At 36.2% G+C, this 27,069-nt stretch overlaps 1 protein-coding gene across 3 annotated transcripts in view; it reads left to right on the top strand.

Annotated features, from left to right (window-relative positions):
• The window catches only part of ATAD2 (ATPase family, AAA domain containing 2), a 77,907-nt gene that overhangs the window by 13,171 nt on the left and 37,667 nt on the right, over positions 1–27,069 (top strand). For all 3 annotated transcript variants that reach the window (XM_018058538.1, XM_018058537.1, XM_018058536.1), the window contains exons 2-9: positions 8,021–8,169; positions 14,606–14,655; positions 16,361–16,526; positions 16,886–16,988; positions 17,520–17,607; positions 18,350–18,535; positions 19,785–19,902; positions 25,071–25,178. In XM_018058538.1, the coding sequence (XP_017914027.1) occupies positions 16,911–16,988; positions 17,520–17,607; positions 18,350–18,535; positions 19,785–19,902; positions 25,071–25,178 (578 nt within the window). In that variant the 5' untranslated portion in view covers positions 8,021–8,169; positions 14,606–14,655; positions 16,361–16,526; positions 16,886–16,910. The remainder of the gene's footprint in view (positions 1–8,020; positions 8,170–14,605; positions 14,656–16,360; positions 16,527–16,885; positions 16,989–17,519; positions 17,608–18,349; positions 18,536–19,784; positions 19,903–25,070; positions 25,179–27,069) is intronic.

The following is a 27,069-nucleotide window of genomic DNA, read 5'->3' as shown; positions in this document are numbered from 1 at the left end:
TTCCATGGAGGTGGAGCGGTATAGTCGTCTTGAAAGAAGTTCTTCCAGGTCTGATGTACAGATGGGATGTTTGGTAGGTTTAATTAAGTCGGAGGGAGAAAGTCCCTCCACCTTCCCTCCGCCACCCCCAGCTGCTGAGAGAGAGAGATGGAGGAGACCGCATTCACAAAATGTTACAGTAATTGAGGAAGCAACAGTACATAGCAAAGTTAAGGCAGCAGAAAGTAGTCTAGTTCTGTTGAAGCGAAGGGTAGGCATGGGGGTGGGAAAAACAGGACGGGAGATAGGGTTAGAACTGGTAAGTCAGACTAAAGCTGAGGGGAGGTGTGTGTGGTGGGAGAGAGTGAAGAACATAGGTAAGGGAGAGATCGGGATATGAAATTGTCAGAATCTCTTGTCGAGGCCTCATCAGAATTACTTCTTAACCGAGGGGAATGAAAGAGCCCATTCAGACTCTGACATTGTGATTCTGAATTGAAAAAACAATTAATTTCCTGACTTTCAGGATCCGTTTCCCAGTCACAGGCTGAAGTTGTTGGAGATCTAGGGAGGCTGGACACTTCTTCAGTGAACTCTGTCACTTATTAACCTTTATTCAGAAGAACTAATTAATTTCAGTAAATATTGAGTGTTTATTATCTTCAGGACAGTGCCAGTTCCTGTGACCGTAATGATGTATTGAGTAGACTTCCCTGGTGGCTCAGACGGTAAAGCGTCTGCCTACAACGTGGAAGACCTGGGTTCGATCCCTGGGTCAGGAAGATCCTCTGGAGGAGGAAATGGAGACCCACTCCAGTATTGCCTGGAAAATCGCATGGACAGAGGAGCCTGGTAGACTACAGTCCATGGGGTTGCAAAGACTTATTAACCTTTGTTCAGAAGAACTAATTAATTTCAGTAAATACTGAGTGTTTATTATCTTCAGGACAGTTCCAGTTCCTGTGACCGAAATGATGTATTGAGTAGTCGTTAAGTAATATTGGCACTTAAAACAACTGTTAGTTCTTCCTGTGATAAACTATAATGGAAAAGAATATAAAAAAGGATGTGTATGTTTATGTGTAACTGAGTCACTTTGCTTTGTAGCAGTAATTAACACAGCGCTGTAAATCAACTATACTTAAGCAATTAAGAAATTAATTAAAAAAAAAAAACTTCTGAACATCAGCTTACCAATATCAGCAGGTTTCTGTACTTTTTGAAAGGGGGTGAAACCCACCACATGGATAATGAGAATTAAATATGATCATGCACGTAAGGCGATTACGTGGACACTTGGCTGATAAATAGGACTCAGTTATTGTCAACTGTTAAGACCTCAGTCAACTTTAATGAGGCACTTTTTTTTCCCTTGAAGTTTCTGAGGCTGAAAACCTTAGAGTCATCCTTTACTCTTCTGTCAGTTCCTATTAGCAAATTCTGTTGCCTTCACTTTCAAAATATACTCAGAATCTGACTACTACTCAGCTGCTCCATTGTTGCCTTGCTGATTCAAGCTGTTATCTCTTGCCTGGATTATTAAAATAGATTTTTTGTTGTTGTTGTTACATTGGCTGGCTTGTGGCGTCTTAGAACCAGGGATTGAAACTAGGCCCTTGGCATGGAGTCCTAACCACTGCACCACCAGTGAATTCCCATGGGCTATTAACATAGATTCTTGACTAGCCTCCCTATTTGCCACCCTTACATATAATGCCCTCCTCCCTTGAAAGTCTGAGTTCTCAGTATAGCTTAAGTCGTAACAGTTGATCACTCTGCTCAAAAATCCCTATCTAAATAAAGTAAAAGTTGAGAAACAGCCCTATACATCCTTGCTCCCTTCCCTTTATGATGACATCCTCTTCCATTCTTCCTTTTGAAAAACCCAGTCTATTCCAGCCACTTTGGCCCAGCTGCTCATTGAATCCCAGAGCCTTTGCACTTGCTCTACCTTCAGTTGGGAATACTCTTTCCCTGGATATCTACATCAGATATTCCTTTACCTTTTACATTTTTTAAAATTAAAAGCAACAACAACTCAGAACTCATAGTACTTAATGTGTACCAAGAATCTTACAAATATTAACTGACTCCTCATAACTATAAGATAGGCATCCTTGTTTAACAGGTAAGAGGACTGCAGCACAGACTTTAAATAACTTGCTCAGTTCACCTTTATATGAAGAAGTAGCGCTGCAAGTCCCATGTAGGAGAACCTGGATGAAGTAGCTTGTTTGAAGTGTTTGCTAACTACCTTGTCCTAACAACCCTACTGAAAATTGCAAACTGCTCATCGTCAGGCTGCTCTGCTCTGTTTTATGTTCCCTAGCATTTACCACCTTCTAAATATTGTATAATTTCCTACTTTTAAAATATTCTTCTCTCTCCCCAAATCAGAATGGAACTCCATAGGGATTTGGATTTTGAACTTTTGTTCAGCAGTATATACTCCTAACACCTAGAGCATATTAGCTGCACAGTTAATATTTTGTTGATTGTCTTGCTGTATCAGTGGTATGTGGTGGTTGAGCAGCTAGCACTCGGCTTGTTGTCGAAGGGTAGAAAAGATATTTTTTTCCCAGCTAGGATTTCCAGTAGGGATTATTACACCGTTTTGAGACATAGTATTCCTCCGTAGGATAGATTGTAACTAGAGGGTTATTTAGTGAGCATGGGATTGGGTCTTGAGGGGTAATATATTCATGCTGAGGAAGTTTACCAATACAAAAAAATGAAATATACCGTTGTGATTGGAATATTTTCTAATTACAGGACTTTACATTCAGTGGATTTGATTTGATTATAGTGTGCTTTTTACATCAGTCATGCATTTCAGAAACTTCCTTGATCCACTCATTGTACTTGAATATTTCTTAGTCTCATTCATGCTTTTATTGACAGCATTTCTTGGAGTAGATTTCTTTTTGAAGATGGTTGGATTTATTCATATTCGTTAACTTGTATTTTTCTTCATCTGATCTTGGAGGTTGACCTCCAGTTTCTAAAGATAAAGTTACCTGTTAACCACATTTTGCTTTTACGTTTTAAATATGATCTCACTCAACTGGGCTTAAGGATTTTTTTCCCCCTGACCTGTATGGGTTCCCAGAAAATATTTTGTTATTGTTTTAAATCTGTTTCTTTGATTTTATTTTCTTAAACTTTGTAAGTTTAGATGCCCCTTTCTTTTGGAGTCAGGCTAGCCATTGTCCTTCTGGGCTTTCACAGAGCTGAGTCTCTTCAATTCATTAAAGTTAGGGTGGTTTTTCATGCTGAAGAGACATTTAAGGATGGGTAGTAGGGTTAGGTTGTGTTTGTGTACATTTTATTCTGTATGTTATTAGGTAAAATAAACACACTGTAGTATGTAGAAGGTACTGGGTTGTTTTTTTTTTTTCATTGTACGTTTATTTAGAAGTCTGGAAAGATAGCCGAGACTTGACACTGATACATACAACCCATGGGAGATTTTTTAAAACTTGAAACATATCACAACATAATGAGAAATGCACAGCTCAGTGAAGTATCTCAAAGCATGGATAGATTTTGACATGTAGTGGTGAATATTACTCCCTGGAGTTGGCTGTTCTGCATTTGTGAGAGTTTACTTGTTTTGTGACAATAATAGATAGTCCGTTTTTATCAGTTTGTTTTGGGCTGGCTCTTGATTTTAGGCTTAGAAGTTGCAACTTTTAGATCAGGGATCTGATAAAATAGTGTTTAAGATGGATTATAGACAACAAATCTGGGAGTCTGAAGACCAGTTAAAAGATTATAATATTGGTAGCTGCTAGGTTTATAGCACTTGCTGAGTGCCAGGTTTCCCCTGTAAAGTAACTGTTAAACAGTTTGTTAAATAGATTCATGTAATGGCTGGATTACTATTTATTCATCTAAAAAGATTTTTAGAATAGTACTTCATGACTTGGGAAAATGATCGTATCACTAGAAAAAAGTTACAAAGCATAAATAATATTAGCTCAATTTTAAAATTGTATGAATGTGTATGCATAAGAAAAGAATGGTTTGTGTATCCAAAGGTTAACCCATTTCTATCTGTGGATAACTGAAATTGAGGGTGATAGTTTTATAGTTGTACATTTCTTAATTTTTCCATTTGTAATGGGCACACATTACTTTTATTTTTATATTGCTTTTATAAAGAACATTTTTGAAAGTTATATGTTTAAATTCCCTAGTGTATGCCCAGGTACAGGTGATTCTCAAAACACTGGTTTTTTTCTCCATGCTGTTAAGAGCCTTTCTTGATGCTTAGTACTTACTTAGGGACAATGAACTAAGCCAATCTCTGCAAATCACAGATTTACTTAGACTGCTTAAAGGTTAAGTCTTCTGAGTTTCTCAGGGAATCTTTTTTCCCAGTATTGAGCACTCCCCTCCTTTTTTTCTGTAGAAACCTTTCTTTTTTAATTCCCAGAAATATGGTGACATTTACTTTTTTTTATTGTAATAAAATATAAATAACAAAATTTATCATTTTAGCCATTTTAAATATATAGTTTTGTAACATTACGTACATTAACATTATTCAGTAACCCATCACCACTCTCAATCTCCAGAATTTTTCATCTTCCAAAACAAACTCTGTACTTATTAAATATTAACCCTCTCTGGAATTCCCTGGTGGTCCGTCCAGTGGTTTGAACTTAGCGCTTTCACTGCAGTGGCCCAGGTTGAATTCCTGGTTCAGAGAACTGAGATCCTGCCCAAGTGGCCAGAAGATCACACACACATACTCTAACTCTCCATTTTCCATTTGCCCCTGGCAAGGAGCCTCATAAGAGGAAACCTACAATATTTGTTCTTTTGTGACTGGCTTATTTCACTTAGCATAGTATATTCATTCATGTTATTTCATTGTGTTAAAATTTCCTTTATTTTTGACTATATAACATTTCATTGTGTGTACTATATATTGTTTTAATCCACTCATTTGTTGATGAACTCTGCTTTCACCTTTTGGCTATTGTGAGTATGCTGCTATGGACAGGAGTGTTCAGATATCTCTTCAGGCCCCTGTTTTCACTTTTTTTGAGTATTATGCCCAAAAGCAGCATTGCTGGATGATGTGGTAATTCTGTGTTTAATTTTTTTTGAAGAATTGCCGTATTAGTTTCCACAGTATACACAGGGGTTCCAGTTTCTTCACTTTCTTGCCAACACTTACTTTCTCTCTCTGTCTCTTTTTTTTTTCTGGTAATAGCCTTCCTACTTAGCAGCAGCAGCAGCAGCAGTCTTCCTAATTGGTGTGATCCCCCGTTGGGTTTGATTTCCATTTCCTTATGACAAGTTACCTTCAGCATCTTTTCATGTGTGTATGGGCTATTTGTGTATATTCTTTGAAGAAATGTCCATCCAAGTCCCTTGCCTGTTTTTAACTTTCTATTGTTGTGACAGTATAGAATTTCTTTATATATTGTGGGTATCAGTCCTTTGTCGTTGTCAAATACATGATTTGCAGATATATTCTCTAGTTCCAGGGGTTTCCATTTTACTTCATTGATAATGTCCTTTGTACAAAAGTTTTTTTAATTTTGATGAAGTCCAGCTTATCTTTTTCTTTTGATATCTGTGCTTTTGATGTCCTAAGAAATTGTTGTCAAATCCAATATCATGAAAGTTTTCCCTATGTTTTCTTCTGAGTTTTTAAATTTTTTTAGCTTTATAATCTCTTACATTTTTAAGCTGCCATCTAAGGTCCTCCCCATTCACTACATCAGTTTAAATAGTTACAAAGGAGATAATTTCTGTCATTTTTTTAAAGTTGACATTAAAAAATAAAACTATTGTATCACACTTTTATAAGTAACCCCTGGAATCTAAAAATCGTAGTTATTTGGTACCTGTCTTGAAACATTAAAAGTTAACACATGAACAAGCTCTTTTAGCAGCCAGACATTTTACCTTGATTCTTTTCTCTTTTAATTTTTATTTCCCTTCCACTTAACTAACAGCATTTTATCTTGATATATTTTCATGCTTGAAAGTCATTTGTTAATTATCCTTTCATACTTGTAAAACAAAATTTGGATTTTTTCCACTTTTCCGTGACAAAGCTCCAAGAAATAAAATTTTTGTGCATTGAATTATCATAATTATTAGTATTCAGGTTATCAAAACAACCAAAAATATTTTTTATTAAAATGATTAAACATAGGAAGTAATATTTTATGAGGATATCATGTGGTTGAAGTCTCCCTGCCCACCGAGTTAGCTTATGTATCTGTGGATAGATCTTATTTATTGTTGAGGACAGTGTTTTGGCATCTTGTTTCATTGTTTTTGTAAAGGTAAGTGCTGAGAAACATTGTTCATATAAATAAATAGATAGTAATGAAAGGAGTTTTGTTTGCAGTGCTACTCAGTTTTGCTGGCTTATGTGCAGAAAATCACTTGCCAAACGTTTTTAATGGTCTCTTAGCTTGATTAGGTCTCCTTTCAATTTTGTTAAAAGCAAAGATTTGGAACCATCTAACAAAGGAAAGGATTTGTTGCCTAGCATAGTCATTCATTTTCTTAACACCTACATTAGTGTTTTTCTGTGTTTGGCTCTTGGAAGATTTTTAATGCCTTGAAGCAGCCCATAGTAGTAAGATTCAGAATGGGTGAGAGAGATGACTTTCTTTTGTGAAACGGGAGAAAGGTAAATTTAAGAGGATGCCTTGTGTTAGGGTGTTTTCTTAGATCCATTTTAAGGAAAAGTACATATGGAAGTTGAGAGACTGAAGATAGATACCCTTAAACAATATTTTTTTGGAGTCTTATGTTACACCACATCCATATAAGATGTAGGTATTCATTTTAAAAATAATGCACTTATCTAAATGCATAGGCGTTCTTTTTTCAGACATCTTAAAATACGGGCACATTGATAAAAGTGTGTAACTCAGACGTATCACTTAATATCTTATAAAGAACTTAATTTTTAACTTGTCCTCTCATGCCTTTAAGAGCATGTCAGTTTCTTACACAGGTCCTTATGATATAAATATTCTTACTTGTGAGCCAATCAAATGTTCTTCCTGAAACAAAATTAAATGACAAAATATCCTAGTAAAACATAATGAAATGACCAGATAAAGCCAGCCTAAGAAGCATAGGGGGAATGATGTTTCGTTTAAAAAAATAAATGCCTGTTTTTCTAAAATTATAAATTTTTAGAGTAGTAAAATTTAGGATTATAGAGTTGCTAGGTAAATTTGCTTCTCTTCTAATATAAAAATATCCTTTATGTGATTTCTAAGAGGCATGTATGAAATCTTGAACACTTTATGACAGAACCTCTGTAGCTTATAAAGCCAGCCCACTAACTTAGAGTCTCTCTTGAGCAAAAACAAAGTTACCTGGCGCTCTATGGCTTTTACAAGAAATTAATATATTTAATGGAGAAGGAAATGGCAGCCCACTCCAGTATTCTTGCCTGGAGAACCTCATGGACAGAGGAGCCTGGATGGTCCATGGGGGTCATAAAGAGTCGGACACGACTTAATAACTGAACAACTAACATGTTTAAACAGTCTTTAAATTCATTTTTACGTTATCTGACTAAAACTGTGTGAGATAGTAATGACTCCTTTTTGTCACTGAAGCCAAAATTGCTTCTGAAGCCAAAAGTTCTGATTGTCTAGTTATTTTAAAGTTGCCACCAGTGGTTCCATGGTTTGTATGTGTATCTTTCTAATTTCTGTAGTCTTAAAAAAGAGTACTTACTGTTATGAACTAGTACAACTTTTTATCAGTGGCAGAAAATTTCACTCTAGACTACTTGTTATCAAATAGAACTATAAACCATTAATAAATCTGAAATTAGCCACCTTATAGACATTATTCATACTTGTTTATCATAAAATGATTATTCTAAATATTAACTATTTTAGTTTCTTGTAGAGATGCAAAAATAATACTGTACCAAAAGCAGTTGTTACAAACTTTTTAATCAGAGAGAAGTCTTAGGAGTTTAACTGGAATATTTGACTGAAGAAAAAAACTTAAATGGCTTTTTACATTTTTTCTTTTGAAGGATGGGTCTTCAGTTAAGGAAGTTGAAACCTACCACCAGACACGTACTTTAAGGTCCTTGAGGAAAAATGCACAGAATTCTTCAGATTCTAGTTTGGATAAGAATACGGTGATAACAGAGAAACATGCTAATGGCAGACATTTTACAAGGTAATACAAGATGCTTGAATGTTAATTCAAAATAATTTTAAAGTATTAATTTAGGATTTGCATTTAATTTTTAAGTGTGTTCTTAACTGATCAAGAGTTCAAGTTATAAAATGAAATTTATTTGAAATGAAATTGTACTAAATGAATATTATTGAATTAAAAATTTAATATGTACTAGCTTTGTTACTTTCTTATTCAGAGGCAGTATCTATTATGTGTGTGAGTGCAGCTGACAAGGTTGGTTGATACAGAATCAGTTCTGGGTATTAGAGTAATCTAAAGAGACTTTATGACTGTAACTTGCTTATGATATATGCTTCTGATTCAGAGCCTGTGCTTTGCATGCTAAGTTGCTTCAGTCACCTCTGACTCTTTACGATCATTTGGAGCCCACCAGGCTCTTCTGTCCATAAAATTCTCCAGACAAGATCCGAGGGATCTTCCCAACCCAGGGGTTACACCTGGTCTCTTACAACTCCTGCATTGGCAGGCAAGTTCTTTACCGCTAGCGCCACCTGGGAAGCATATGTAAAAAGGTTTTATTCGAGATAGTATTTGTATTTCTGATTGCTTGCTGTCAAAAAAGTTTTTCATCATTTCAAAGTCATTTATGAATATCTCTGTTGGTATGCTTCTAAAACTCTTCACAAAGGAGGCAGAACATGTTTTTCCTTTATTTTTAGTTTTTGATTTGTTCAGTGGAACTAGGTGGCTTTATACATATTTAAATATTTCTCAGGAACCCTGAGGTAGATAGCATGAATCCCATTTTAATACTCAAGGAATTAGTTTCAGTGAGTTAGGAAGTATATACTTTATGGAGCTTGAGTTTACTTGGCCCAGGCAAAATTTAAATCTAGCTTTAATTAGCTCAGAACCTTCACTTTTCTCCCCATTTTGGTGGGCTTAATACAAATGGGGGGAGGTGCCAATTAGAATAAAATTTGTTTTGATGAAATAATTAATTTTACATCAGTTCTTCTCATAAAAAATGTAAGCCTATTTACTCTCAAGTAGAATTTTTTTATTCTTCTATTGTTTAACAGATTCTCCAGATAAGTGAGGTTGTGCCCTTTTAAGTTTGTTTCTTTGTTACTGTTATTTTTCAATTATTTACTTGGTCTATTATTATATATATTTAAATCTGCATCTTACTTCATCTACTGTTCATGGAATTGAAGAAGGAAATGATAACCCACTCCAGTATTCTTGCCTGGAAAATTCCATGGACAGAAGTGCCTGGTGGCCTACAGTCCATGGGGTTTCAAAGAGTTGGACATGACTGAGCACATTCATGGAATACCTACTACTGTATTTCATGGAATCCAAGGTAGCAACAATTGAAACATACAACATTATTTTATGAGACAGTAAGAAAGGAAAAAACACTGAAAATTAAAACTATGACATACCATCAGTTATAATATACATCCCAATTTGGGGGATGTTAAAATGGGGGGGGGTTACAGTTTTTAGAATCATTGAAACACAATTTAAGTTACCCCACTATTTCTAAAATTTGTCTTCTTAAAGTTGGGAGGAGAGGGTCCATAAATTCTCAATGAGAATTTAAAGATTTCTTTCATGATCTGAAGAAAAAAATAAATGTTCTAAATCATCTAACTTGCTGCCTTATAAAGGATAGCCATACAATTTCAGGCTCTACATTTATGTTTACAATTGGCACCAAGTAAATTGGGGATGGGGGATGGGGGAGCCCGGTGGGCTGCCGTCTGCACAGAGTCTGACACGACTGAAGCGACTTAGCAGCAGCAGCAGCAGTAGTAGTACTGCTTTAGTTATCTCAAGGTCATGAGATAAGAACCCAGTCTGACCTTGATACATAAAGATGCATCTGCTTCTAAGAGAAAGCTATGTGATGTGATGTCATACATGCTGTTCAGATGAAGGTTTAGAGCCCTTTAGGTAAGAGAAGAGGATGAATTGAGTCATCCAGATACACAACAAGCATGATAGGTAACATGCTAAACTCAAGAGAAACCCATAGCAATCTGAATTACATTCACACAGCAAATAGAATTTGTGTCAGGAAACCTCCAGTGTATTCTGTTAATATTTTTGTTGATGGTTGTTTTCATAGTTTTATTTGTATAAAACTTAAATGAATTTATATCTAGTTTGGGTTGTACATAATCATAAAAAATTTAATATAGGAAATCCTCAAAATCTTTATAAGGCTTTGTACGTTACTCAAGTTTGTAAAACATAGTGCTTGATGTTAAAGGAATGTATTAAATGCTGTTTTAATCTTGATTTAAAAATGAGTGACTTGGTGTTTTAAATTAGAATCTTCCTAAAATATATTGAATTCCTTTCTTTTTATTATTTTAAAATAACCATTGAAATACAATTTACATACCATAAAATTCATGATTTTTCAGTGTAATTCATTGGTTTTAGAATATTTAGTGGTACTGTGCAAGTGTTGCTGCTATCTAATTTCAAGACATTTTCTTCACCGTAAAAAGAAACCCAATGCCCATTATCCCTCCCTCCCCAGCCCTTTGGGAACTGCAAATCTACTTTCTATCTCTGTTTAGATTTCTAAATCTACTTTCTATCTATTTGCCTATTCTGGACATTTTATACAAGCAGAATCATACAATGGCCTTTTGTGTCTGGCTTCCTTTACTTGATACAATGTTTTGAAGGTTTATCTATATTGTAGTGTCTATTAGCACTTCATTTTGTTCTCAAATAAGATTTCATTATATGAATATTTCGTTTATCCACTCATTAGTTGATGAACATTTGAATTATTTACCCTTTTGAATTATTTTGAATGATATGAACACTGGTGTACAGATATTTATATAGACATAGAGTTTTGGTTTTTGGGTATATGCCTTGAAGTGAATTATTGGGTTGAATGGTAGCTATTTTAATGTTGAACTGCCAAACTGTTGTCCATAGCAGCTGTACCATTTTATATTCTCACCAGCACTGTATGAGGATCCGACTTTGTCTACATCCTCACTAACACTTGTCATAGTTTGTCTCTTTGATTTTAGCCATTTTAGCGGGTATGAAATATCTCGTGGTTCTGACTTGCCTGCCTTTGATGGTTAATAATGTTGAATAATTTTTCTTGTGCTTGTTGGCTGGCTCTTTATATGTTTCCTGTGGAGGATAATTCCTATCTTTAAAAGAATTCCCTGTATTCAGATCATTATTCCAAAGGCTGTAATTTAGATAGATTACATCAGGATCTGTTTGTACAAGACTTAGATAACATGGCCTATAGTATTTTTGAATTCTGCTTTATCTAGTTTTCCTATTTCTTACCAGGATGACTGTTTGCTATTTCCAGTTTGCTGATTATAATAATTTTTTTACGTCTTTCTGTGTGTTTTTACCCGCTAACCCTTTGTTTTCCGTCTATTTGGACTCCAAAGACCAGGGAACCAAGGTTGTTAGAATAATACGGAAAGATTTGAGTAACTATGACTTGAGGGAAGACTATATATTTGTTTGGTCCTAAAGTTCTTAACTAGGGTCCACTAATAGTGTTTTTTCAGGTGGCATATGAAAACTCTGAAATAATGTTTTAAACTTACATGTGTATAGGCAGTTTTCTAGGGAGAAAAGACCCATAGCTTTCATCATATTCTCAGGAGTTGACTAAAGTCCAGACACCTGTTCTTGTAAATATTTCCACTGGAACACAGCCATGCCCATTCATTCTGTCTAGGGCTGCATTCCTACTTTAGTGAGTAGTTATGACAGAAACTGTACAGCTGACAAGCCAAAAATATTAATTATCTAGCTGTTTAAGAAAAGGTATAGCAACCCCTGCAAGTAGGAAATTGCTTCCCTTCCTCTACAGACAAAAAAAGGAAAAAGACACTGCTTTAGTCTTTGTATCCCTAGCATCTATTAGGGGGGCCTTGTTTGTAGAAGTGTAGACCTACATGGTATGGAGAGAGGGGCTCTTCCATGAGGAGACTCTATGAACCTGTCAACAAACTAGCCCTTGATCTGTAGATGGATTGCTGAAGAGTGTTTCTTTTTGTTCTTCATTCTTAAAGCATGTTCCAAAAGCGTTAAGGAAGTGTAATGATGACTTACATTGTTATGAAGATATGCGTGAGTTAGTTGGATAGATGGTTTAGAATAAGATGGTTTATTTTAAAGTGTCGTATTTGAAATTCCAAGGGTATAACCAGCCCACTTGCAAAGAGCTTGATTTATAGGTTGATTAATGAAAGTGAAAGTCACACTGTCCCGTTCTGTCCGACTCTTTGAGACCCCATGGACTATACAGTCCATAGAAGTCTCCAGGCCAGAATACTAGAGTGAGAAGCCTTTCCCTTCTCCAGGGGATCTTCCCAACCCAGTGATCAAACCCAGGTCTCCCGCATTGCAGGCAGATTCTTTATCAACTGAGCCACAAGGGAAGCCCAAGAATACTGGAATGGGTAGCCTTTCCCTTCTCCAGGGGTTCTTCCTGACCTGGGAAATGAACCAGGGTCTCCTGTATTACAGGTGGATTCTTTACCAACTGAGCTATCAGGGAATATATACCCTATCCAGGTATGGAAAATTGAATCCCTAAAAATAATGAATGAATGAGACATACTTTGTTTGCTTCAGTGGGTTTGGGGAAAAATGAGAGGAAGATACTTTTTTTAAAAGCCTTTGGAAGATGTTCTTTCCAATCCAGCAGATTCTGTATGTCAGTTTGTAGATGGGATATCTGATTCACAAATGTGACTGTTCTACCTGTGAATGATAATGCATGTCATGTGAAGATTGTAGCCAGCACATGTTCTTAGAGGAAAATTAACATGTCACTAATTTCTATGATGTGTTCTTAGGTCCTCAAGGATGTGGGACCACTATATTCTTGTTGTATAAAACACCTTGTCTTCTCTTTGCCCACTACTCAGTTCAGTTATACCTAAATACTTAGGATAAGGATTTCATGTTTTAAGTAAGATACTGTGGTTTAATTAATTTTGTTTAAGACTTAATGCATACAGTTGACCCTCTGTATCCACTGATTCTGCGTGTTCAGTTTCAATCAACTGGGTCAAAAATATTTTCCAACCAAAAATTCCAGAAAGTTCCAAAAAGCAAAACTTGAATTTACCACTCACAACAATTTGTTGTGATCCACACAGTCAAAGGCTTTGGTGTGGTCAATAAAGCAGAAGTAGATGTATTTCTGGAACCCTTGTTTTTTCTATGAGCCAATGGATGTCGGCAATTTAATCTCTGATACCTCTGCCGTTTCTAAATCCGGCTTGAACATCTGGACGTTCTTGGTTCACAAACTGTTGAAGCCTTGCTTGGAGAATTTTGAGCATTACTTTGCTAGTGTGTGAGATGACTGCAGCTGTGCGGTAGTTTGAATTCTTTGGCACTGCCTTTCTTTGGGATTGGAATGAAAACTGACCTTTTCCAGTCCTGTGGCCACTGCTGAGTTTTCCAAATTTGTTGGCATATTGAGTGCAGCACTTTCACAGCATCATCTTTTAGGATTTGAAACAGCTCAACTGGAATTCCATCACCTCCACTAGCTTTGTTCGTCTTGATGCTTTCTAAGGCCCGCTTGACTTTGCATTCTAGGATGTCTGGCTCTAGGAGAGTGATCACACTATCATGGTTATCTGGGTCGTTGTAATCTTTTTTGTATAGTTCCTCTATACTCTTGCCACCTCTTCTTAGTATCTTCTGCTTCTGTTAGGTCCGTGCCATTTCTTTCCTTTATTGTGCCCATCTTTGCGTGAAGTGTTCCCTTGATATCTCCAGTCCCTTGGACTGCAAGGAGATCAAACCAGTCAATCCTAAAGGAAATCAGTCCTAAATATTCATTGGAAGGACTGATGTTGAAGCTGCAATACTTTGGCCACCTAATGGGAAGAACTGACTCCTTGGAAAAGACCCTGATGCTGGGAAAGATTGAATGCGGGAGGAGAAGGGGATGACAGAGGATGAGATGGTTGGATGGCATCACCGACTCAATGGACATGAGTTTGAGCACGCTCCAGAAGTTGGTGATAGACAGGGAAGCCTGGCATGCTGCAGTCCATGGGGTCGCAAAGAGTTGGACACAACTGAGCGACTGAACTGAACTGAACAACTGTTTATGTAGCATTTACATTGTATTAGGTATTACAAGTGATTTGGAGATGACAAGGTATACAAGAGGATGGACATGGGTTATATGCAAATTCTAAGAGACTTAAGCATCCTTGGATTTTGGTATCCACGGGGGACCCTAGAACCAATCCCTTCCTCACACTGAGGGACAACTGTATATCATTGAATTTCACAACAGGGTTCTTAGCCTTTATTTAGCCATAACTTATATAAACATATTTTTCCATTGTCCTAGTTTATAATATTATGAAATACAGGATTTAAAATCATTTCAATTATCTTGAGTTATTTAATATATTTTTTAATATAGGCAGTTGGCCAGACAGCAGGCTGATAAAAAAAAAGAAGAGTGCAAAGAAGGTAAGTAATGTTAAAGGCATTTAAAGTTTCTTAAATGTTCAATTTTTGTTTACAAGCATACTGAGGTACATACAATAAACTGTCCATATTTAAAGTATACAATCTGTTTGGTTTTGATGCAAGTATGTGCTGTCAAACCATCACCATGAGAAAGTAGTAAAGATAACCACCTCCCAGAATTTCCTCAGGCCCCTTTATAATCAGTGCTGGCTTCGCCAGCTCCTCTCCATGCCCTCCATGCCCCAGGGTTCCTAAGTGGCCACCAATCTGCTTTCTGCCACTGTAGAGTAGTTTTGTATTTTCTACAGCTTTATATCAATGGAATTATACAGTATGTGTTCTTTTTGTCTGGCTTCTTTTACTCAGCATACTTTCTTTGAGAATCATTCATAGAGTTGTTTTCTGTTGCTGAGTAGTAGTATTCCATTATATGGATATACCACAGTTTTTTTCTTAGCTTTCTTTTAATGTAATTGATATATAACAGTGTGTTAATTTAAGGAGTACAAGGAATGTTGATTCGATCCTTATATATTACAAAATGATGATTATCATGGTTTTAGCTAACACCTGCATCATATCATGTAATTCCCATTTCTCTTACTGCTGAGAACATTCAAGCCGCACTCTCTTGGCAACATTAAGTATCCAGTAGGGCTTCCCTGGTGGCTCAGTCGGTAAAGCGGCTGCCCGCAATGCGGGAGACCTGGGTTCAATCCCTGGGTTGGGAGGATCCCCTGGAGAAGAGAATGGCAACCCACTCCAGTACTCTTGCCTGGAAAATTCCATGGACAGAGGAGCCTTGTAAACTAAAGTCCACGGGGTCGCAAAGAGTCGGGCATGACTGAGCGACGTCACTTCACAGTATTATTAGCTATAATCAATCTGCTGTACATTAGAGCTCCAGAACTTACTCATTTTATGGCTGAAAATTTGTATTCTTTGACCAACAATCTTCTCCTTTCTCTTACTCCCCACCCAGTCCTTTGTAACCATTATTGTAGTTTCTGTTCCTGTATCATACATGTAAGTGATGTCATTTGGTATTTGTCTTTCTCTGACTTACTTCATTTAGTATAATGCCTTCAAGGTCCATCCATGTTACTGCCAATGGCAGGATGTCCTGCTTCTTATGACTGAACACTGTTCTGTTGTGTGCATATTCCACATATTCTGTGGGGGATTTTTGTTTGTTTTTTGGGTTTGTTTTTGTGGGGGTGGTGGCATGCCACACAGCTTGTGAAATCTTAGCTTCCCAACCAGGGCTTGGGGATTGAACCCAGACCCTCACAGTAGAAGTGTGGAGTGATAACCACTGGACCACCAGGAAGTTCCCAGTCCCACATATTCTTTATCCATTCACCTCTTGGTGGACACTTAGGTTGTTTCTTGCAATTGGTCTGTCTGTCTTTTGATGGACATCTGTTTTGGGTTGTTTCCATTTGGGGGGCTGTCACAAAACTGCTTCAAACACTATATACAAGTCTTTGTATTATTTATATATGTATGTTTTTCTCTTGAGAGTGGTATGATTGGACTTATGGTAGGTGTGTGTTGTTTATTTTTACGTAAGATAAGGGAAAGTTCAAGAAACTAAAACTTTGTTACATGAAAGTATAGCTCTTCAGTTGTTCACTTTAGCATTATTTTATAAATGCCGTTATTTCAAATCTTTCTGTTTACTTTTATGTACACATCTGTGAAGACAAAGCAATTGCAGTTACTCGGTCATTGAGGACTAGAAACATAGTTCAAAAAACAGAACACTTGCATGAAGAGAACGGTGATGTTGAAGTTCGCCGGAGTTGTAGGATCAGAAGCCGCTACGGTAGTGTGAACCAGTCTGTGCTGTTTGACAAACTTATAACAAAGTAAGTAAGACTCATGTAGATGAACATGATTTAGCTGACAAAAACTTTTCGTTGGGGACTAAATTTTGACTAGCATGAATATTAAATGCATTCCGTTTATGTAAAGTATAAAGTGATCATTAAAGGACTTTGTAATAATTCTGTATGTGCATTTAACTATATTTGTATTGAAATTCTTATAAAGAATAGCTAAAATTTTTATAGTAGTAAATCAGTGCTTCTTATAAAGATATTTAAAATTCCAGCAGTTGAAGAATATAATGGAAGAAAAATTAAGTTTTTAAAAACATACTACTTTTTAAAATATATATATACTACTCTTTACAATTTTAGCTTATGTTTGTATCATTTTTTTTAAGCACTGCTGAAGCTGTGCTTCAAAAAATGGATGATATGGAGAAGCAGCGTAGACGGCGAATGAGAAAACTTGAAGACTTGGAAGTATTTAATGAAACAGAAGAAGTAAATATATTCTTCCATTAAGGGGATGATTTCATAATTTCCAGTTTAACCTTTTTTCTGTGATCCCTATCCTTTCTTTTGGTTAAATTATTCATTTTGTTCAGCATTTATCAGTCACTAGAGTTATTGCTTGGAGAAGGCAATAGCACTCCACTCCAGTCCTCTTGCCTGGAAAATCCCGTGGATGGAGGAGCCTGGAAGGCTGCAGTCCATGGGGTCGCTAAGAGTCAGACATGACTGAGCAACTTCACTTTCACTTTTCACTTTCATGCATTGGAGAAGGAAATGGCAACCCACTCCAGTGTTCTTGCCTGGAGAATCCCAGGGACGGCAGAGCCTGGTGGGCTGCCATCTGTGGGGTCTCACAGAGTCGGATGCGACTGAAGCGACTTAGCAGCAGAGTTATTACTGGAGTTGTAAGAGTTTATAACTAGAAATATCTTCATTATTCAAGTAAGGTTGGAAGGTCCTACTGGATTTATTTTAAATAAACATACTAAACAATAATGGATTTTATTTAAACATTTTTAGGGAAATCTTAACATGTACACAAGAGGAAAACAAAAAGATATTCAAAGAACTGATGAAGAAACAACTGACAATCAAGAAGGCAGTGTGGGTTAGTCTTTTCCTCTTGTTCTGTCTTCTGGGTTTGAATTTCAATGCTTTTTATTTAGTAGGATATAGTCTTTATTCAGAAGCTATAACATGTATGGTAAATTGTGATAAATTAGGGAGTTGGTTATAGTGTCAGAAAAAAGTGAAAGTAAGGGAGATAAAAGGATAATGTGTTTTGCTGGGAATATATTTGAAATAAACAACTCTAAAACAGATGAAACTGGTTTGCTTGTGTAATATATCTACAGATAACATATGTCTACCTGTCTTAGTTAAAAGTTGATTAAAGTTAAGTTTTACTATTCTGCCATTAAATGCTCTTTTACTGATCTATATCCTCATGCCAGGTTTTACTATTCTCTTTAGAACTTATTGCTGCAATTTCTTAGAAATTTTCTTGAATGAAAATTCGTTTTCTGAAATGTGTTTTAAATGTTTGCTGAGGGTATTTTACATTATCTTTAAGTAGACTACATGTCATGTAACTCAGGGACAGAAGTTCACTATATTAATGAATTAGCAGTAATACTTTAACATTTAGTTCGGTACTTAGTGACAGTGGCCTTTAAACTGCTTTTTTCTTTGCTCTAGTTATTTTTAATTCTACAGTGTTTTACTTCATTTTTCAAAATCTTTAGTCTTTAATGTTGCAGAATTAAAGATTCTTTGGACAATCTAGAAGTAAATGAGTTTTAAAAGGAGGGTCTTTAGAAGCCTGAAAGTAAATGTTTCTTAATTTGTAGAGTCATCTGAAGAGGGTGAAGACCAAGAAGATGAAGATGATGATGGTGAAGATGAAGATGATGAAGAAGAGGAAGATGATGATGACGATGAAGATGAAGATGAAGAGGACGTTGAAGAAGATAACCAGAAGCGATACTATCTTAGACAGAGAAAGGCTACTGTTTACTATCAGGCTCCATTGGAAAGTAAGACATGTCTATTAAAGTTTTTTCCAGGAGAATATATAGTTAGGTTACCTTTATCTTTACTGCCTTTCCTTTGTCATTCTTATTTTTCAAGTTTTCATTTTACGGAATACTCATGGCTGTTGTTTTTCGTAACTTACCCAAAATGTGCAAGAAGTTATTTCTTTTTCTTTTTCTATTTCTTTTTCTTTTCCTTGGTGTGTGTGTATATATATATATTTTTTAAATTTTATTGGAGTATAGTTACTCTACAATGTTATGTTTCTCCTGTATAGCAGAGTGAATCAATTATACATATATCCCTTCTTTTTTAGATCTCCTTCCCATTTAGGTCACCACAGAGCATTGGGTATAGAGTTCCCTGTGCTATGCGCAATTTCTCATTAGTCATCTATTTTATGCACAGTAGTGTATGTATGTCAGTCCCAGTCTCCCAGTTCATCCCACCATCACCTGCTTACTCCCTTGGTATCCATGAGTTTGCTCTCTACCTCTGTATCTCTGTTTCTGCTTTGCAAATAAGTTCATCTGTACCATTTTTCTTGATAAGCAATAAGCAATTTTATACAATATTTCTTTTTCTCTTTCCGACTTAAGATGTTACATCTTCTAAAAATTAAATGTTAGCCTTGACCAAAGCAAATAATTGGGTGACTTTGAAATTTCATGTCTGTCTTTAGTTATTTTAGCTTTCACAGTTTTGTACTTAATTTATAAGTTTGTATAAATAGGACCACTTTTGACTTATGTTAAAGTTGTACCTCAACACTTTAAAGTATATATATGTATGTCTGTGCGTGTGTGTGTGTGTGTGTACATATATATGTGTGTCTGTATATATATATGACTGATAATCAGCCATTATGCATCAGTATAATCATAATGGTTGTTTGTGGTCAGTGTGTGTTTTTGTTGGTTGTTGTCTGTCCTGCACACATACATTCAGTAGCAGCCTTGCAGGCGTAAATGATTTAAACCACGAACAGTAAAATATACTCTAGTAGATACATGCTATTAATAGTATTTTCATGAAAGGAAGGGCATGGCAACCCACTCCAGTACTCTTGCCTGGAGAATCCCATGGACAGAGGAGCCTGGTGGGTTACAGTCCATGGGGTTGCAAAGAGTTGGACACAACTGAAGCCACTTAGCATGTGCACATGCACAGCACCTTTGTAAGTATTTAGATGAAGAGGAGAATTGTGTTTATACATATTGAAGTGTCATGTACATATAATTTTTTTCTTAGAACCTCGTCATCAGAGAAAGCCCAAAATATTTTATACTGGCCCAGCTTCTCCTGCGAGACCAAGATATCGATTGTCTTCTGCGGGACCAAGAAGTCCTTATTGTAAACGAATGAACAGGTTTGGTTCTGAAATAGTGATTGATTTATGATATGATTGTGGCTGTATTAGAGTAGAATTCTGGAGCCTTAAGATTGGGTGTATCAGGATGGAATTCTAGAATTGTGTATTTTGGAGAGTTAGCCCTGTGTCTTCAGGGCTTTACCACTTCAGACTCCACAACTACTGACTGGTTTTCAGTTTGCTTTCGCTGATAGGAATTATTAATAACTGCCATGGTAAGGTAGTTTATTCACCTGTTCCACAGTAATAATAGAGAGCTACTTTCGCTTCGGTGTTTACTGCATTCCTGGCTTGATGTAAGCATTTTACATACACTGTCTCATTTAATTTTCACATTAAGTTAGAGTATAGGTTTAGTCTTGTGATAGTCTTTACATACTATCCCAGACATATTTTCTTAACCATGACAAATTCTAAGTTACATAGCTTTTAGACTTCTTACGACTCTGCCCGTCTTTTTTTGGCAAATTTGTTTTTCTTACGTAGTAGGAAACATTAATTTTCTTTGACTATTAAGATTATTTGTGGGTTTCTTTTCCTTCTGCGTCGTATCGCTTGTCTGTCTGTCATATTTAAGTCTGAGGAGGTAATTCTTATTAATTCTTCATTCTCCCGAGTAACAGAAGATTTTCTGATGCAATAGAATTTTCTGGGTAATAGTAGCATTATAGTAGTTCATGAATGAGGAAGCTTATAAGGGAAGCCTAAAAAGGCAGGACACAAGTAGAATTTCATATTTTTCTTAATTTCATTTTTAGAGTTTCAAAATCATAAGTATACATTCTGGATTTCTTGTTTCTTCATCCCTTTTCATACAACCACAGCCCAGAAGGATAGAGGATGAGAAAGACAACCTGTCGGAGCTGCCAGAGATAAATTGAAAGGTGCCCATACTGTCGGTACTTTTCATAGGCCCTGTAGGATATTGTTAAAGACCAGTATTTTGATAGTGAAATTTAATGATCCTCAGAAAAGGAGAGTAAAGTATAGTATGCACTGGAGTCCTCATTAGCATAGTATCCAGGGCGGCTGCCTGACTCACAGAACAGGCCTCTGTTTGAGCCAACAGAAGTGAGAGGGTAGCAGTTACTTTGAAATTTAATTTCTTTTCCCATATTTAATGGGTTTATATTTCTGGGAATAACATGATTGTTGACTGACGACCTCTGTAGTCACCAGCTTGCAGTGGGTAGCAGGTGGGTCTTTCCTTTTTATTGCTTCTTTGGTGCTGGAGTTCCCTTATTTAGTTCACAGGGTATACTGTTTCTCTGTGCAGAGTGTCTGATGTTACTGTGTAACTCCTCGGGTACAGGATTTTCCCCCCTCCTATTATTTAACAAATATTGGGGTACTACTATGTGCCAAATACTATGGATATGAAAATGGCTCAGCCAGAATTCCTGCCCTTGGATCTCAGACTAGTGGTGGATTCTGACACATTTGAAGTATGAAGCAAGAGATTTAGCTGTTCCATGAGTTACATTAGTGACCTTTGTATTGGTTTTGATAACTCCCTTTCAACTTTTTCATTTTGATAACAACTTTATTGTGATATAATTCACATACCATATAGCTAAATTCTTGCCTTAAAAAATAACCCTGTACTCTTCAGTTATCACTCCAATACCTCCAACTCTAAGCTACCCTAGTCTACTATCTGTCTCTATAGATTCTGGGTATTTCATATGAGTGGAATTTTTTGTGACTGGCTTCTTTTGCTTATTAAAACAGTGTCGAGGTTCATCTACATTGTAGTATATATCAGTACTTCATTCTTTTTTTTTTAATTTTTTTTATTAAAAAAATTTTTTTCCCCAATTTTTGGCTCTGCTGGGTCTTCATTACTGCCCATGGGCTTTCTCTAGTTGTGGTGCATGGGCTTCTCATTGTGGTGGCTTCTCTTGTTGTGGAGCACAGGCTCTAGGCTCACGGGCTTCATTAGTTGTAGCACAAGGGCTCAGCAGTTGTGGAGCATGGGCTTTGTTGCTCTGCAGCTTGTGGAATCTTCCCAGACCTGGGATCGAACCCATGTCCCCTAAATTGGCAGGTGAATTTTTTTTTCAGTTGATCTTGTTTATCTCACAAGACCTCAGAAAATTGAAGCAACACTTATGCTTATCCCTACCTAGGTGAATCTTTGGTCAAAGGCAAAATTCATTTTCAAGAGAAACAAGAATGGCCAGCAAATTCTTAACTATTGGACCACCAGGGAAGTCCCACTTCATCCCTTTTTATTGGCAAATAAAGATTCCTTTGTATAAATGTACCATATTTTGTTTATCCCTTTATTAGTTGATGTACATTTGGGTTGCTTCTACTTTTTTGGCTATTATGAGTAATTCTGTTAGGAACATTCACGTGTAACTTTGTGTGGACATGTTTTGGTTTCTCCTGGATATATACCTGGAAATGAAATTGCTGGATCAGATACTAGCTATATTTAATGTTTTGAGGAACTGCCAGATGATGTTTCCAAAATGGTTGCTGCACTTCACATTCCCACAGTGTACGAGAGTTTCAGTTTCTCTACACCTTTACCAGATGTTTTGAATGTAGCCCTTTATAAACCCTTTTTTTCTCTGAATTTTCTATGCCAGGGTGGAGTTAACATCTCATTTCTTCTGACAGCTTTAATGGTAGTCATTTTGCTTAGCTTTTTTACTTTTTCTTGAAGAGATCAGCCTCTGTTTATAGTTCCTATCCTGCTTAGGCACGGAAACAATACACAAATCCGAAGAATCGTTGGAACTTTGCTCTTAGTGAAACTTGAACCACCATGCAGGATCTTCCAAGGGTCTCTTGGCATACTTACAGTACAGCAGAGCTTCAGAAATGCTGCCTTAAATTAGGATTTTTCTTTCTTGCTTGTGATTGCTGACCTCTCATCATCTAAGGTTTATTCTCTAGCCTCAGTTTGCAGTTTCTGAAACAAACCTACCACCTTTAAACAAGAAGGTAACATAAACAGCACAATTGCTTCACTAGTGTTTCAAAGTATACCTTACTGGTTGTCGAGGAACTAGAACTGACCTTTCTAGAAGTTCTAGTTGGATTCATAGTGCAGGGCCAGTGCTGTCTGTGTCAGATTTTCAAAACTTCTTAGTAAAATAGGAAGAAAGAAAAAGAGTGAATGTGGGTTATATGTGTTTAGAATTTTTTTCAACTGAAATAGACTTTGTGCAGTGTAGTGTAATTTTGAAGAGCTAGGACTGCCTAGATTGTGAATTCACCTCTACCACTTATTAGTGACCTCTTCCAAGTTACTTAACCTATCCGTGCTTAACTTTGTGATCTGTAGAATGCAGACAATAGCACCTATTTCATAATACTGCAGATTAGATGAGTTAATACATGTAAATCACTTAAAATAGTGCCTGGCATATGTTAAGTACTATATGCATTTGTTACTGTACTTTAATGGTTAAAGGTAATCCCTACTTTGCAAATCAGACATTGGAAACTGTGTCAATACACAAGAATTTGTGGTTTGCTTATAACTTTTTTGATTTATGAAATAAACAACTGGAGATCATCAGTGTGGTAGTGTACAGTATGTGAACCATTTTTTAAAAAATAGACGAAGGTTTTGAATTCTGACACTGTCACTGACTAATTCTGATATTTTAAGCAGATTAGTTGAACTGTGAGCCACATTGGCCCTGATTATACAATGAGCCTACTAATATGTACTTGTCCAGAGTTGTAACTGTTTAAATGAGATATGTCAACTGCCGGGTACAAGAAACAGTAAATGCTAGTCCTTTTTATTAATTGTTAGTCTTAATTATGTGCATACCTACTGAATTCACAAACAGTTATGTGTACTATGTAATTGTGAGGGTCTCTTAATAATATTAATTAATGGTAGTATTAAATAAGTTTTCCATATAAAATTATAGACTTGTACTAGATATTTTTAGTTTCAGGCAGATCACAAAATAGGTCTTGGGCGTGTTTGAGTGGGTAGATGGTGGAGGAGTATCAAAATCCTGGAGCTGTTTATGTTTCAGCATTCAGATTTGTGGCCAGGGGTAGAGTTATAAAGATAATATACAACAATCATAATGTGCAACATTAACATTTGTGTGTCTGGGCCCCCCATGTATAGTCAAATGTATTAATTTTATAGCAAAACATATGAATAATTATAGTAAATGGGACAAATAGAGACTGTGAATTGCATTTGTGACATTTCAGGTCATGTTTTGCTGCTAAGTGAATAATGGAAAAACTTGTTTTCAGGGTTTTTCTAGGTACAAGATTCTGGACTTCAATTTTCAGATAATAGATTGTGACCTTCTGTATTTTTGGACATACCTACTTAACCATGATTGTATTCTGACTCAGGAAATGCTGTCCACCCTGAGCCAACAGAATGATTAAAAGTTTTCCCAGCCAGATTTCTTTGCTTTTATTCCGTGAGTCGTTTGCAACTGTCCAAAGGTAGAAGTGATTTAAAAACTTTTTTGAGTTTGTAACACTTGGTGCTTCATCTGATACTACCAAGCAGGCTAAGATTTGGATTATTTTTATCTTTTTTTTTTTGTAAGTAGGAAAAAAAAGGCTTATATGGGTTGAGTAACTAATCCACGTTTACACAACCATTAAATGGCAGTTGTGAATTTAGAGTTGAAGATACACTATAGATAAAATACCATCTGTTTTCCCACTGTTTCTTAGCTTTTTTTGATCCCTCTTGATCCCCTTTGGTTTACATTAAAAATTCTAAGAAAAAAAAATTACCTTGTTCTCCTTTGAATATTATTTGACATTTCAAAATAGGTGATTCCCTTCCAAATGTAAGTTATATATAGTATAATCTTGAAAATACTTTCTAAAATTACATTCCCAAAGATTGCAAAACCCTCTTTATCATACCTTCTCTTTGAGTGTACCGGACTTATATTAAGATAAGAAGTCACTCTGCCTGGACCATGTTTTGTCTTAATGATGCCTATAGCCTCCTATCTTTTCCATTCTCAGTTATCCAAGTCTTTTATTTACTTCAAAAGATTGAACCAACAAAGCTCACTTCATTGATTCAGCAAATACATTAATTTTATGATAAACATTTTTGGATCACTAGGTATTTTTAGGTATTTCTGATATTTGTGTTGTATGTTTCTCCTGCCTTCTTCCATTATGATTTCAGTTTACCTCTTTAGGCGAAGGCATGCAATCCACAGTAGTGACTCTACTTCATCCTCTTCTTCAGAAGATGAACAGCAGTTTGAGAGGAGAAGAAAAAGGAGCCGTAATAGAGCTATCAACAGGTAAGTGCTTATTGATTCTTTTAAAACTGCCAGCTTTTTTAAGTAGAAAGAAAAATGAATAATTTGGGAATATGTACAGCTTGGCACATATTAAAAAATTAGTTAAAAATTATATACCAGTTTAATATATAAGCCTTAATATGTAATAACTCTTGTGTGAAATATCTGCAGTTGAAACTTCACTGTGGTTAGAACCTATTTTTTTTAATTTATATATTTTTGACTGCCCTGGACCTTTGTTACTGTATGTGGGCTTTCTCTAGCTGTGGTGAGCAGGGTTTTCTCTTTGTTGCAGTACTTCTCACTGCAGCAGCTTCTCTTGTGGAGCACGGGCTCTAGGCATACAGGCTTCAGTAGTCACAGCACATGGGCTTGGTAGGCCCAGCTGCCCCATGGCATGTGAGATTTTCCCAGACTAGGGACTGAACCCATGTCCTCTGCATTGGCAGGCGAATTTCTAACCATTGGACCTCCAGGGAAGTCCAGAGCATATGTTTTCTTATAAAACCAAAATGCTGCTTGGTAAACACTGACTTGAGGAAATAATTGTTTTTTCACTGAAATTTTTTTTTCTGTTTATAATGATAAAAATATTCTTATTGTAGAACTCTTCAGGAAAATTTAAAGGTTAACTTATTTCATAACTGCTTGTAGGATAAGTTCAGACATACTAAATCAGCTCATTTGATTTTTCACAATAATCATAGAAACAGGGCAAAAATTACTCCCATTTTACGGATATGGGGGGGTAAATGAATAATTCAGTGCTTGGATTCTAACAATGCAATATTTGTAGGGTAGAAAACAATGTTTGATAAAGTGACTAGAACATATTGAAGGGGCATGCAAACCAATCATTTTTTATATCCTAAGTTCTCTGTGTTTTTTAAATCATGTTAGCTCTGTTTTATTCAGTATGCTGGGCTTCCCCTGGTGGCTCAGCAGTTAAGAATCTGCCTGTGATGTAGGAGCCGTGTGTTTGATCCCTGGGTCAGGAAGTGCCCATGAAGGAGGAAATGGCAATCCTCTCTGGTATTCTTGCCTGGAGAATCCTTGAAAAAGGAGCCTGGTAGGCTACAGTCCAAAGGGTCGCAGAGAGTCAGACATGACTGAAGCAACTTAACACAACATTCAGTATGCTGGCTACTAGCCAGCCACATATGACACTTAAAATATCCATAGCTTATCTGAATTGAGATTTACCATCCATTTTGGTAAAAAATACACTCTTGCATTTCAAAGACTGAGTACAAAAAAAGAGAATGTAAATTATGTCAATTTTTTAAATATTCATTTTGTGTGATTGAAATATTTGGGATATATTGAGACATATTTTTGTCTGAGGAGGCCTTACAAATAGCTATGACTAGAAGAAAAGCGAAAGGCAGAGGAGAAAAGGAAAGATACTTGAATTTAAAGTTCCAAGGAATAGAAAGGAGAGATAAGAAAGCCTTCCTCAGTGATCAGTGCAAAGAAATAGAAGAAACAATAGAATGGGAAAGTCTAGAGATCTCTTCAAGAAAGTTAGAGATACCAAGGGAACATTTCATGCAAAGATGGGCACAATAAAGAACAGAAATGGTATGGACCTAACAGAACCAGAAGATATTAAGAAGAGGTGGCAAGAATACACAGAAGAACTGTACAAAAAAAGATCACAATGACCCAGATAACCACGATGGTGTGATTACTCACCTAAAGCCAGACATCCTGGAATGCGAAGTCAAGTGGGCCTTAGGAAGCATCACTACGAACAAAGCTAGTGGAGGTAATGGAATTCCAGTTGAGCTATTTCAAATCCTGAAAGATGATGCTGTGAAAGTGCTGCACTCAGTATGTCAGCAACTTTGAAAACTCAGCAGTGGCCACAGGACTGGAAAAGGTCAGTTTT

This window comes from Capra hircus, chromosome 14 (assembly GCF_001704415.2).
Source record: "Capra hircus breed San Clemente chromosome 14, ASM170441v1, whole genome shotgun sequence".
In the NCBI taxonomy this organism is placed as follows: domain Eukaryota; kingdom Metazoa; phylum Chordata; class Mammalia; order Artiodactyla; family Bovidae; genus Capra; species Capra hircus.
Note: the sequence above shows the minus strand (reverse complement) of the source record. Positions and strands in the feature narration are given on the sequence as shown.